The 14,360-nt window shown below is 33.0% G+C and overlaps 2 protein-coding genes across 3 annotated transcripts in view; one reads left to right on the forward strand and one right to left on the reverse strand.

Moving 5' to 3' along the window:
- Positions 1–9,989, reverse strand: part of LOC130446826 (uncharacterized) — a 122,061-nt gene extending 112,072 nt beyond the window's left edge. For both annotated transcript variants that reach the window (XM_056783312.1, XM_056783309.1), the window contains exon 1: positions 9,691–9,989. In XM_056783312.1, the coding sequence (XP_056639290.1) occupies positions 9,691–9,727 (37 nt within the window). In that variant the 5' untranslated portion in view covers positions 9,728–9,989. The remainder of the gene's footprint in view (positions 1–9,690) is intronic.
- Positions 9,990–13,210: 3,221 nt separating this feature from the next.
- On the forward strand, positions 13,211–13,555 carry LOC130446927 (uncharacterized). Its single transcript, XM_056783455.1, has one exon. It carries the CDS (start codon positions 13,211–13,213, stop codon positions 13,553–13,555), a length of 345 nt encoding a protein of 114 aa, XP_056639433.1.
- Positions 13,556–14,360: the final 805 nt, after the last annotated feature.

A 14,360-nucleotide genomic window follows, 5' to 3' on the forward strand; every position in this document is an offset into this window, starting at 1 on the left:
GCTTGATATATTGATGGTCAGCTTTATGGACCTCTTTTTCCTTGTATCCTTGATTCCAAATACAAAGTTCACTTGTACATGGTACATTTTGTTTAGCAGTTTCTTTACATTGCACCAAAAAAATATGCAGAAGAGCAGCAATATGTGCACAACGTCCTAAACTTAATCATTTACATTCACAAGTACCACGTAAAATTTTACCACTTTCAGAATTAATCATAACCTGGTCAGAGTAGCTAGTTTTTGTGTAATACGATGCTTTTATTTGACTTTTCAAACAATAAATATTTTGAGACGTGATGGAATCAAAAATATCTACTGTCAACATATAGCTTCCCTCTTTTTATAGGTTTTGCTGTACTGTAATCTAAAATTTTTGACTCATTTTCTTCATCGTTATCAGAAGATTTATAATTTTCTTTCCCTACTATGCAAAATGAAATCAGATAGTCATAGATAGATCATCAAATAATTTTGGCAAACTTGTTGATGGATATTTTTGCCATACAATTGGGAAACTCAACAAAGGAGTATTATTTACTGCTTGACGATTTCGTTGCTTGTCTTGTTCTAGCTTCAACCACTTTCCTTTGTCTAAACTTGGATCTACTGGGACACGGTTGCGAATTGCGTTCTTTACCTTAAAAAATTTACAATTCACTTTAGTGGTCAGAATTTTTTTTTTAAATATTTACAGAAGAATGCAGTTTTACTTGTCATTAAAATTGTGATTCTAACCACTCAGCTAATTCTGCCTCATTTCTACCTTGAGGACGTCCAAGACATTTTAACCATCGTCTTAATTGAATACAATTATGAGCTTTTACCGTTGGATGTACTAATGATGCACCATCAATTAATATTTCATTTAATTTTATTGATGACAAAGGTGATACAACTTGTTGCCCGGCCATATTCAGAAAATGTGCTCAAAACTTTCATATTGTCGCCAACCATTAAAAAGCCTATTGATGGACTAATGAAGGTACTTGATATTGAGCATAATCCCAGTGAGTGGTGCCTATTTATTGACTCGTCTAAATACAGTTTAAATGCAGTGTTATTACACAATTGAAATTTAAAACAGTCTATACCAGTTGCTCATTCTGCGAAGATGAGAGAACATGAAAATATTCGCTTGCTTTTAGACAAAATTAACTACAATAAGTATAAGTGGCAGATATGTGAGGACCTGAAGGTAATTGGAATTTTAATAGAACTTTAAGGAGGGTTTACGAAATATTGTTGTTTTCTTTGTCTATGGGACAGTCGGGCAGAAGATCAGCACTATGTTAAAAAAATGGCAAGCAAAAAATAAGTTTCAGCCGGGATCTCAAAATGTCAAGCTTAAACCCCTTGTAGATCTCAAAAACGTCCTTCTGCCTCTCCTTCACATTAAACTTGGATTGATAAAAAACTTTGGAAAGGCTATGGATGAAGAGGGTGAGGGATGCAAATACTTCTACTAGAGAAGTCTTTCCCCATTTGACTGATGCCAAATTAAAAGGAGGTATTTTGAATTGACAAATAAAAAAATTGCTGGACGATAACATGCATGGAAGACATTTGTCACTGTAGTGGGGGGATTTTTGGGCAATAATATGGATTCAAATTACCAACAGTTAGTTGATGAACTTCTAGACGCATACAAATTCCTTGGTGCTCGAATGTCATTGAAAGTTCATTTCCTCCATTCCTATCTGACATTTTTTTTTCGAAAATTTGGGAGCTGTCAGTGATGAGCAGGGTGATGTGATTTTAATAGATGTGAGGCATGTTTATCAGATGTAAACTATAAATATTGTCAATATATACGATTTAAAAAACGTGAAATAATTTTTTCAGTAAATATTAAATATTTTAGTAATGAAAATAGTTCTATAAATAAAAACCTTATGTTACAATTATTTTTTTCATATTTTTTTATTTGTATAGTCCATTTTATCACGATATACTATTTTTTCTTGTGTTACAACCAAATTTTTTTGTCAACCTGTGATTTGTTAAACTCAATTCCAAAATAATATTTGAATATGTTTTCTTATGGATACAATGCCAAACATCGACTAGAGTGGGTATATTGTTCTACTTCTAACACGTGTTTTTTGGTTAGTAATTAAAAACTGATAATGATAACGTGAAATTAAAATATAGGATTATTGAACTTTCTAGTTAAAAATATAAAATTTTTACCGTGAATAGACTTTTTGTTTTCTTTTTTAACCATTTAATTTATGAGCATGTTCACCTTCATAATGAGGAGAAAATTGTGATTATGAGAATGTTTCAAAATATTTGTTAATACTGTTATTTAACGTAACCATGCGTAGTTTTATTTGTATCATAATTACTATATCAAATACTACAAAAAGTAAAACCTTGTGATGGTTACAGTTAATTATACATAATATATATGGTTTTATCTACAGTGCCTACGTTGTTATAATAAATTATTTACAATAGTACAATCTTGTTTGGTGAGTGAATACAAGGTACTTCGCGACTTGATGCAAAAATTATAAAGTTAGTATATGATATGAAAATAATGCTGTGACAACAAAATTTATCATACGACCCTTCGTTTCTGAGTTATATCCCTTTAAATTTGCGGAGCATTTGATAGGGTTCGCTTGAGGGATGTAACCAATCTACTGAAGAGAAGAAACATTCACCCCAATATAATAAAATTAATCGAAGGCATGAACAACGATATATCAAACCGGAAAATAAACTGAGCTTTAGAATACCTGTGACGGCCGGTATCAGACAAGGAGACAGCCTCAACCCGATCTTGTTCAGCATCATAATGGATGAGATTATAAACGAGGTAAATCAACCTGGAAGAGGATACCCCATGGGAAACTAAGAAATAAAAATAGTGCTGATGACGCAGTGATCATCTCATAAGACGAAAATAACTTACAAAGGTTACTGTATATGTTTGAACAGATAGCGAAAGCTTTTAACATGCAGATATCCCTGAAGAAAACAAATCTTTTACAGTATCCAGAGTACCGAGGTGATGTTAACTCGCAATATACGGTCAAAGTGTAAACAAGTGATGTCATTCAAATGTTTAGGAGCGAACATAACAAGTAATAGAAATCTAAAGAGTGAAGTGAAAGCTCAAACAATAAAAGCGTCATTAATATCAGGGTACCTGAGAAATGTGATGACATACGTTCTCTGCTCTGGTCTTTAACAAGAGCACAGAACACCATAACTAAAAACTATTGCGAACGCTCAGATAAATAGCGAGGCACACATTATTTGACCACAAGAGAATTGATGAAATATGGTAGATATGTGATATCCGGGATGTACTGAGATGGGCGAGAAATCAGCGAAGGGAATGGAGAGACCACGTCGACAGAATGTCAGATGACAAGCTGAAAAAATTTGAAAAGTAAGGAAAATCCGACCACCAGGAAGACCACCTACAAGATGATATGAAAGCTGGTCTTCATCATTCCAGCTGCAGCTGAGCAACTAGTGATGCAAACACAGGACTAAGTCTTAATGTACGATGAAGAAGAAGAAGAAATTTGCAAAATGATAATTTATACAAAGGTGGAAATTCTGGAACCGTTGGTGATATTAATAATGAATACCATATATACACCAACATTCGTAATTACATTGCCCGACATGCGATAATATAACCAAGTTATCTTCTTCAAAGATTAAAGAACTGAAAGTGTGTCAGTTCATAAATTTTGTTCTCCTATATTAAAAATGATGAGAGATTACTAATTTTTACAGAGTATAGTTTTCAACTCTCCATCTTAATAGGAAAGTAAACACACCAAAATAAATTGTAGCTATTATCATATATTCAATACCAAAAAAGCAAGTACTAGGTGAAAACGCTACTAATTTGCTTATTTGTAAGTCGCAAATTGTTTCATGAGGAATTCGTTTTAATTGAACATACTTTGAATCAAGTCTTCTATTCTACATATATGAAAGTGCTTAATAGACTTTGTGGGGACAGAATCTCCAGTCCTAGAATCTTCTGGAAAGGCTTCGTCGTCATGTAATATGCTTCTCATTGTCACAATATATGATAGGATTGTTATTTGATGGGTTCACTACAACTACTTGTAATCAACAAACGTCTTGATTAGTTCAAGTCTCTATATTGAATCTCTCCTTGAATCTCTTTCTATATGTATTAGACCTATATAGAGCGAGTGTTATGTATGGAACGCCTCAATTATCTTGGAAATGGCTTGCACGATTTGCATAATTTTTTATGTCTTGCGATACGACCGGTAGTATGGTGGTATCTACATTGTTGTCAGATATTTCCTTTTCCTAATGAACTTTATTATTTTAAATGGATAGAAATCCTTGAATAATACTGTTTATTTTCATGTGATATTCTCTATACCTAAATGTCATAATTTCGGAGTTATAGCTACATTTAGAGTATCTCCACCAAAGTTACAAAGTCGCAGAAATTTATAAAAATCATACTGGCCGTTTCCGAGATAATTGAGGCGTTCCACACATAAAATTCATTCTGTTTATTGTTGTTTTGCTGTGCCTCCGTCCTTGTTACTCTTTAGTATATTTACTAATATATAGATATTACATAATTACTAGGTTGAATGATTCTAATTAACAAATAAACATATAACAATGAAGCACTAGGTCAATAATTATTTAAATGAAATGAAATATATAAGACTTCAAAGAAGGGTCAACAGGGTTTAACTAATCATCGCAGGATATTGCATCAGGACAATGCACTCTGCCGCTGCGAGTTGAGTTTTAGACAGTATTTAACTTTATCCCATTTTCAATCTATAAAATTAATTTCTCTTTCGAAAAATCAAAGTTTGTATCAGTGCAAAAGGGAATTAGTTTGCAGTAGATTTTGATCTTACTGAATAATTTTATGATAAATAATTTCAACAGTATTAGAGTCATTACTTCATTGTCAGCTCGACTGGTGTAAGATATATTTAATTACTGCATGGGCTTGTGACATTTATCAAAGGTAAACACATTTAATATGCATAACGTCAACAACAACAAAACTTTTGACACTTTTTCCTTTCATAGATGCATAGATTGTGACTTTTGGAGTTTTACTTCATTGAATGTCCAATTTGGAAACTCTTCCTCCCCTAAACCAATATGACTACCTAGTCCCAGATACTCTGGGAGAGATAGCTGCCCAGTTTTGTTAAAGGTTGAAATTATATTTTTTCAATTCACCAAAGTGATTTTTGATGAGAGTTAAAAACAAAGTTTAATTTTCAGTATAAATTCAATGTTTTAATCTATAAAATTACTTTTCAGTGGAGTTTTGACGTTGCTGAGGCCATCTCCCCCGGAATTAACGTAATAAATTTGATGATTAGCTTATCGTAGTCCCCAACACCCAATAATTTATGTAAAATTGTAAATGGGACGAAATAGTCATTGGGCTATTTTCTATATGTATTTTTGATTGTAACAACCAATTCACTAATGACTTCACAAATGGCAAATGAAATGGATCATAAAAAATAGTTCAATGGATTTGGAAAGCCTCAACATTTCTATTTAAAAAAATACTTCCTTGATCCTTATTAATTATCAACCGTTTTAGAGATTTTTTTGTATGACCGCAAGGTTATACTCCACATTTGCATAACCGTAATTGACAATAAAATTAGAATGAAAGGTTACACAAATAAGGTGATTAATCATATTTATGCTCATAATATACTATACGCCAGTTAATGGAAGGAAAAAGATGAACTAGAACCATATACAACAATTTGATCAATAAGTTACATAAAAAATATTGCAAAGTACTAATCAAACAATTCGACAACCACCAGCCAATTTTGTTAATGTTAATGCTTGTCTAACAAAATTATCTTAAGTTATATTGGTTTGGATTCTTTCTGGAAACTCGTTGGTGGCCATTGCCGTGTTCAATTCAACAAAGAGGGAATGATTGATTCAGATCATTGCAGCATCGGTTTGTATAAGCCACATATTTTCTCTTACCTGCAGGATCTTCTAATCGGATTGATAAGTCATTATTTCGATAGATCCAAGGCCTAGAAATATTACATTAACAAAAGGTACCAAAAATGTTGATATAACTGGAATAGGAGTGGGCGGATCCAGAGCCAAACAATGTAAATTTAAATTTGGGAAGGAGATATCACAAACGGGATATCATCTTGTTTGATACCCATGCAATCATTAGAGCTACACCTGGAGACGCATCAAATAGAAAATGTAGATTTTTGATAGCTACAGCTATACCACATCTTCATAAAAGTTGGATTAATACATCAGGAAGAGATACTGAGCATTCCCAGGGCCACTGCAAAGAATGAGGTATGATACGATCTGCCAATTTACTCAGGCTTCATGGATTTTCATAAAGCTTACGATACTGTGGACATAAATCATTTGCATTTGCATTATGAACGATCTTAGTATTCCAAAACGAAGGTGAAGGCAAATCAAAGAATATCAAAATGTTTCCAGACCAAGAAAAGACTAAAACAGGGAGGTCCTCTATCCACTACGCTGTTAAATATAGCATTAGAATGGATAGTACTTGAAATCAGTTTGAAGAGAACAGGGACACTTAAAACAAGAAACTACTGGCATGCGCAGACGATTGAGTAATCCATTCAATATCAAAAAACGATCTTAAGGAAACCTTCAGAGCTTTCATAGAAATAGCAATGAATCTACGAGTCAACGAAAATAAATCGAAGTTTATAATAATGACCACACCACAAAAAAAGAGCAATGAGAGGTTTGTCAATACAACTAACCAAAAAAGGAGATGAGTTTGTGGTTGGGAGAGATGAACGTGAATAAGATCCCAAAAAATCTCTAGAAAGGCGAAGGTATATCTATTCAATACAATAATTAGACCAACAGTGGTGAGGCGAAACGTGGGTGATTAGTAAAGCAGAGAAAGAGAAGTTAGATGTGTGGGAAAGAAAAATACTTAGAACCTATTCGGAGAAACAGAACTAAGCAAAATGAGATCGAAAATATTTAAAGTGAGTGGGTCACATACAGAGAATACCAGATTTTAGAGCAACAAAAAAAATGATGGACATACAACAAGGAACAAGATATATCTGCAACGTATCATGATCCGCTTTATGGTCAAAGATAATGTGAAATTCGCAGAACTTGATCGAAAATCACTCTAGGTATTTGGAATGATCGACTCTCCACGATTCAAGTGTATGAAAGGTTTAGAAAAGGTGACAAACTGAATTTAGTTAGTATTGATAATTCATGAAAGCAAAATTGCACAAGATGGGTACAAAAGCTTCTGAATTTTGAGTAGAAATTCATACGCTGAGAAGTTTGCACATATCTTCTACAGTGGTATGAAGAGGAAGGATAAAATGTATTGCACCAAATATTCACCACATACTAGACTTGGGTTATATTCCAGAGAGTAAACGCGCATCTATGGAGTGAAGGAAAGAAAGACGAAGGCACGCCAGTTGAAGTCGAGGTTACACTGTCTGAGAGGAAGTTGTTTTCGGACATAAGAGAAGACAACGCCAGACCACATACAATTCCGTTTACGATAGAAACGTTAAAGGAATGGGGTTTGGAAACATTGGTAGAACCTTCTTATAGTCCCGATTTGTCGCAATGCGACTATTATTTATTTGGTCCGTTGAAAGAGGCAGTTGGCGGACTGTGATTAAAAAGCAATGCAGAAGTAAAATCGTTCGTGCCTTAATGGTTAGGTAACGTGCCGAGGGATTTTTAACGAAAAATGCATCCGAAAGCTGGATGGAGACTATACAGAAAAACTGTGAAAAATTTTATCTTTGTAACTTGATAATAACATTTTTTATAACAAAATTTCGTTTTATATTTTAGTCCGGTAAAAATTTTTATTGAGATTTTGAATACACAAAACTTTTTTCTTACATTTTTCTCCACAACCATAAGTTTTATCGAATACGTAGTTCAGGAAAAAAATTTATATCATAAAATTATCTACAGAAATGTTACACGTACTTTGTTTCTTTGAAATCACCGTTTCTAGGATGTTGCCATTCCAAAATTAATTTAACAAGATGTACACACATTTCCGTACATTTAAATAGAATTGTCTACTTGTGAATCATATTAGAAAAAATTTACCTTTTTTCTGAAACGATAATTCGCTCGTTTTCTCCTCGTTATTTATAGAGCTCTAGAGAAAATATCGATTGTAGAGACAAGTAAAAATCTTTAACTTAAATACTCGAAAAAAGAAACAAGTAAGTAGCATGTCATATCGACCTTCAACATTGTCTTCTGTCTACTAAAAAGGGTTTTATTATAAAAATTATTCTGTATTCGAATGCTGGAAGTCTTCTCTGGTGCGAGGCCGCTTTTGCTTTTCCATCGACTCAAATCAGGTCCCTCTCAAAGCAGATCTTTTTCTAACCTTCCAAGGAAATCTGAACAGCAGCTTTTGGTCAGGATTTCTGGGTACCAACCTCGCACAGACTTTTGTCATGTGTAATTTTCTAACCGTTTCTGTATCGGCGTTTACAGCCTAAGCAATCATCTGTATACTCATTCAGTGATCTGCACGCACAATTTGGTTGATTTTGGTCACTGTTTCCAGAGTTAAAATAGTCACAGGCTCCCTGTGTGCTGGTCAACTTCAGTGCTCTCTCAGCCTTCACTAAAGCGTTTACATCACTCAAAAACACGCGCACGAGATAGAGAATTGTCCCCATAGGCCTTTTGCAACAATATCTAGCACTCGGTCGGAGTTTTTTTCAATTAAACGAGAAATTTGATATTGATAAGTTCGTTTCAAACCGCTACTGCACAAATACTATAATAGTGACGGAAACGTATTTTGGGACGTGCACAGAAAACATATCTTGATCAAATTTCATCTTCAAATTTATGGACTTCTAGCAACAACTAGAAAAAAAACGACATCGAAAAAGACATAAATGTCGAATGGTTAGATATTAGGATGGATGATTGCCAGGAAAAAGATATGAGAGAGATTTTTAAAAGATAATTCTAGTATTTATAATTTTACTTTGGGACTGTTTTTTCGACAAAAAATATCTAAGAATTTCGAAATAAAGGAAGAAACTCAAAAATTGTGACTTGGAACTTGATTATTTCTATTATCCCACAAATCTCTACATAAATTGATGGAATTTTTAGACTATTTTGACAAAAAATTAGTTCTCTTCAAACTTTGTCCGAAAAATATTTGATGTATTAACAAAAATCTCAACAGAGAGCAGATATGGACCCATTGTTGTAAATAAAAATATTATTCTCACCACTTTTGAATTTTTTCCCTTTGCGTGTGAATAATCCTGTATAGATTGTTTATTTACATTCTTAGTATTTCGAAATTAAATGTACATGCTGAAAATTGTCATTTAAGTTTCTTGGCTTTTATGAATATTTAGATTTATGCTTTCCGATTTTTATAATGCATCGACATTTGTGTACACTGTAAGGTTTGATCTAATCAAATTTTATTCATTTTATATTATACAATACGTCTTAGCTTTGTCACCGTGCATAAAAAATGAAAAATAAAAAAATAAAAAATGTGTTCCCGAAGAATAAATTAATGCCACTTTTCATTTATTTGATTAAATTTTCGGTTGTCACATTTTAAAAAATTTGAGGCAAAACTCATTTGCTCAAAAAATTACATACCTGTCAGAAAGACAACAAAAATCACTAAAATATACATATCGAAAAAAAAACTTTTAGCACTTTCGCGATAAATTATTCAAATCAAGACCACTTTCTTACAGTCATTTCGCGAACAATTTTTTTATAAAACTGCAGTAATGTTATTTGAACGCATCGTCATAACAACCGATAGATTGCGATTTATTTTGTTTGAAATGTATTCAGCGCGGCAAATTCTACTAGTGGCGGCATAACGATCGTTTATTATTGAGTCCGTCAGTGAACGCGTGTGGAACTTGACTTCCAGTCGCTTGTATTCTGAACGAGCGCTACGAAAATTTTTCTGCAATGTGGGGAGCGTTTCACGTTACTCCAATAACAATCAGTGTTTATCCACATATTTATAGAATTTTACTGAATATCTCACTTAATAAATATTATTCACATAAAAAATTATTGCTCCTGCAATATAAAATCCTGCATTGCTTTGTAATAATAAATGTACTTGAATTTCTTATTTCTCAGACCTTTTGATATATTAATGCATCTACAAGTTCTTCATTTTTGATCTCATCTCTTTCAAAATTTCAAGTTTTTATAATATTTCGATAGATATAAAAAAAACAGAATTTTGAAACAGACGAGACCTAAAATCAAGAACATTTAGAAACTAAAATAAATGTACTCATATGGATCACCCTACATATTGATTACTTTTCGCAATTTACAAGAAATACTTATTATTTTCCATCCAATATTCCCTATACCTGAATGCCATAATTTCGGAGTTATACCTACATTTGCTTTATCTCCACCGAAATAAGCTGCAATAACAAATTTGATTTTCAAATAAATTATAATTGTTGCAGTATATTGAAAGTCATAATAAATCATTCATCTGAAAAAGAATTGATATATTGTGCTGGTTAATTTTTAGTCACTGCACAAGCAGTGCTGCAAAATGTCTGCGAAGTTTTGAAAATCGCATGGCTTGTTATATTGAAGTAAATGAACAACATTTTGAGTATCTCCTGAAATCGTTTTTACTGGATGTTTTCGTAATTTTTCTATTTCACAAATGTGGATCTACTTCTACTGTTTTTTTATATTTAATTCAAGTATTGTTTATTATTTTTTATTTTGGAATGGTGAATATTATTAAAGTATTGCATTGAAGGCTGAGACAAACTACTCGTAATGGTTATTGATTCAAAATTTTTGCAGGAATGACACACCCTGTATAAAATTATCTATATTGACTTCTTCATCATCAAAGATGAGACTATTTGATATTTACTGAAACTTTTCCCATATCATTATTAAGCTTTATTTGATTTTTATTAGAGCCGGAACTGATTTATAATAATGATTTATAAGAGATAGTTAGAAATTTGAAATTTTGTCTTATGAATTAAATTTTATTTTGGTTATGATAGAATTATGGCATCATTATATTTAATTTTGTCATCTTAATCAAGGTTTCCAAACAGTTATTTGGTCAATCACCCTTTGCGATTTCTAATTTGAGGAATTAATTTCCTGAACTGATTTGTTTAAATTTTCTGCTCTCTTCAACATTTATGCTTATAAAGCTATTATTTATAAATTTAAATAGTAAAACTGAACTATTTTTTTAATTAGTTGACTTAAATATACATTGAGTATAAACATAAGTTTACTATGTCATAATTGTATCGGAAGGAAAAATTTTGAATTTTTGTAACTTGCAGTCTTCTCCATTACAAGTCATGTGAAATTAATACATGAAGAATAAGACAAAATGTCAGGAATTTTTGACAAAACCTTCTTACAGCCAAATGTTGCAATATTGAATGTATGCGAGAGGAAATGAAGCCCAAGTTTGTCTTAATATCACAGTGTATCACATGATATCAGTTTCCGCGCATTGTCGATATCTTCTGGATCAACAGCCTATATTAGAGGACCTTCACGCAATTCATCCTGTAGCGACGTGCGACCACGATTGAATTCGGAAAACCAGCGAAACACGGTAGCTCGAGATGGTGCTTCATCACCAAAGTTGACAGTTACACTGCTGATGGTTTAATCCACGTCGAAAGTCATACAAAACACAAGTAACAACCCTCGTATATATTCAAGGACTTTCTCAATAGATATAAAATATTCCAAAAAATTGTAAATTGGAATAATGCTTTAAAGACATAATAAACTGGTAAAATGAGACATTGAAAGTAAAAAAATATATCAACCTTGAAGCCGCTTAGATAAGACAGTATTTCAATTTTCAAAACATTTTTTAACCATGAATGTTGTCTGCCACATGGTCCACGTTTTCCTCTGATTTTTTCTACTATTATCCACTATTATTATACATGTAGTATGCTAATACCAGCGATACAAACGAAAAAATAAATTTTGAATCACTTTGGGATATTAGTATATAAGAACTGTACCGGAAACAATTACAGAAGAAAGTTGAAAAGATCCCAATATCTAGAGCGGAAGACGTGAATGAAATCTAGAAAAACTAAAACGGAACAGAATAGAAGCTGCAACAGAATCCTTTGGCACCCGAAATATAAAACAAAAATACGATCCCAATAAAACCCCATGGTTTTGTAACGAAGTCAAAAAATAATATATCAAAAAAGGAAGGCTTATCTAAAACACATGACAACAAAAACGCCGAAAGACTACAATGATTATAAGAGGGTAAGAAACGACACCAATAAACTAGTTAGGCAATATTAGGCAGAATATATTAGTTCTAACTAAATAACAAATGAAGCTTGGGTCCAATATCTTAAAGAATTGTATAAAAAAGAAGATACAGAAAGCATACCGGACACTCCAGTAATCACAACTAACGAAGTAGCTGAAAAAAGAGGTATATAAACCGCATTAATTAAACTTAATAATAGAAAATGTCCAGGCCCAGACGGCATTCCAAATGAACTTCTCAAATACCGCGGGAGGAGCCTGAAACACCAGCTAACAGCTATAACTCGCAAAATCGTATTAAAATTCCGGATGAATAGCGTACCACAATTTTACTATTCAAAAAAGGAGACAAAAAGATACCCGCAAACTATCGAGGCATAAACCTTATAAATACAACCTTAAAGCTAGTAACAAAGATTATGACAAACAAAATGAATGAACTCACGTCATTGAGCGATGAACAGCAAGGATTCAGATCAGGAAGATCTTGTACAGACAAATAACTAAAGAATCCATCGAGTATAATAAACGGCGCTCATGTGTTTCATAGACCTGGGAAAGGCGTTTAACCGAATACAACTGGAAGACATGGTACACCTTCTATACCACAGGCAAATCCCATATAACATCATAGAAACCATCGAAAATATTTACCAGAGACATCAAAATCAATGGCATAACTACCCAAGAAATTCCTGTAAACAATGCTGTTCGACAAGGTAAACAAAGGTAAAAACTTAAAAATGAAGAAATCTTCAGCAAAAAAGAAATGTATGACCACCCCAAAAACATCAATCAGGTGCAAACTAGTTGTAGATGATGAATTATACAACAAGAGATGAGATTTGAATATCTAGGTATAGAAATAACAGGATACGGTGATATCGAAGCGGAAGTAAGAATTCAAGCGGCTAAAGCAGCACGAGCCTCAGCTTATCTGAACGATATAATCTTCCGAAACAAATATATCGGAATCGAGATCAAATCCCGAATCCATAAGGCTGTCATCCGGCCTATATTAACATACACAGCGGAAACCAGACCTGACACATCGAAAACAAAGGGAATATTAGAAACCACCGAAATGAAAATACTGCGCAGGATCGTTGGAAAAACAATTTGTGACAGGAAGAGAAGCGAGGACGTTAGAAAAACATGTAAGTTTGACAACGTAAACGAATGAATGTTGGGAAGAAAGAGGGAGTGGAACGAACGCATAGAGCGAATGGTCAAAATAGCTAGAGACATGTTGCCCTTTAGGGCGCCAAAGCGTTGGAAGACCCCGCAAGAGATGAAACGATAACCTCTCTAATAATTAAACAGCAGAGGATACGAGGAAAAACAAGCATTTTGCTTACATCAAAGAAAGAAGACGAAGAAGAAGATACTTGTTGTACGGTATATATGGCGCAGATAAGCTGTCTTTGTTTTCTTTATTGTTGTAAGTAACTCTCTTTCCTTTACCATACGTCTGAGTATATTTTTAGTAGTCTACGGAAGATCCCCATTTCAAAAGCCTCGAGCCTATTTATGGTATCCACTTTTAAAGTCCATGTTTCTACTCTATACAAGAGAACTGAGTACACGTACGCCTTTACAAAACGATATCTTGAGTTTAAGTTCAAGAGAAATGAATGCTGAAATAAGAGAGATAGAATGTCAGATGACAGATTGGCAAATATTGTAAAAGAAGAAAAACCGAATACATCTCGACCACCAAAACTACCACAAGGACAAGATGGTCTTCATCATCTTAACTGAAGCTAGGCAACTATTGAAGGAGGAAACACTGGACTGAGTTTCCAGAAGAAGAAGAAGAAGTTTGAAAATTATTACTGTTTAATAATTACATCATTGATAAAGTAAGTAGATATTAAAAATCAGTTTCGGCAGCTCAATAATTATTGTAAATTGAATATTCCGTATTATATGCTAAAATCTTCAAGCTGCTAAACCTTTTTCATGAAATCGTCTTCTTTACCAACTCA

The sequence above is a fragment of the Diorhabda sublineata genome, chromosome 7 (genome assembly GCF_026230105.1).
Source record: "Diorhabda sublineata isolate icDioSubl1.1 chromosome 7, icDioSubl1.1, whole genome shotgun sequence".
NCBI classification, from domain to species: Eukaryota; Metazoa; Arthropoda; class Insecta; order Coleoptera; family Chrysomelidae; genus Diorhabda; species Diorhabda sublineata.

What these genes read in the sequence shown, in the direction of transcription:
- LOC130446927 (XM_056783455.1), top strand. Translation starts at nt 13,211, where the DNA reads ATGAGATTTGAATATCTAGGTATAGAAATAACAGGATACGGTGATATC.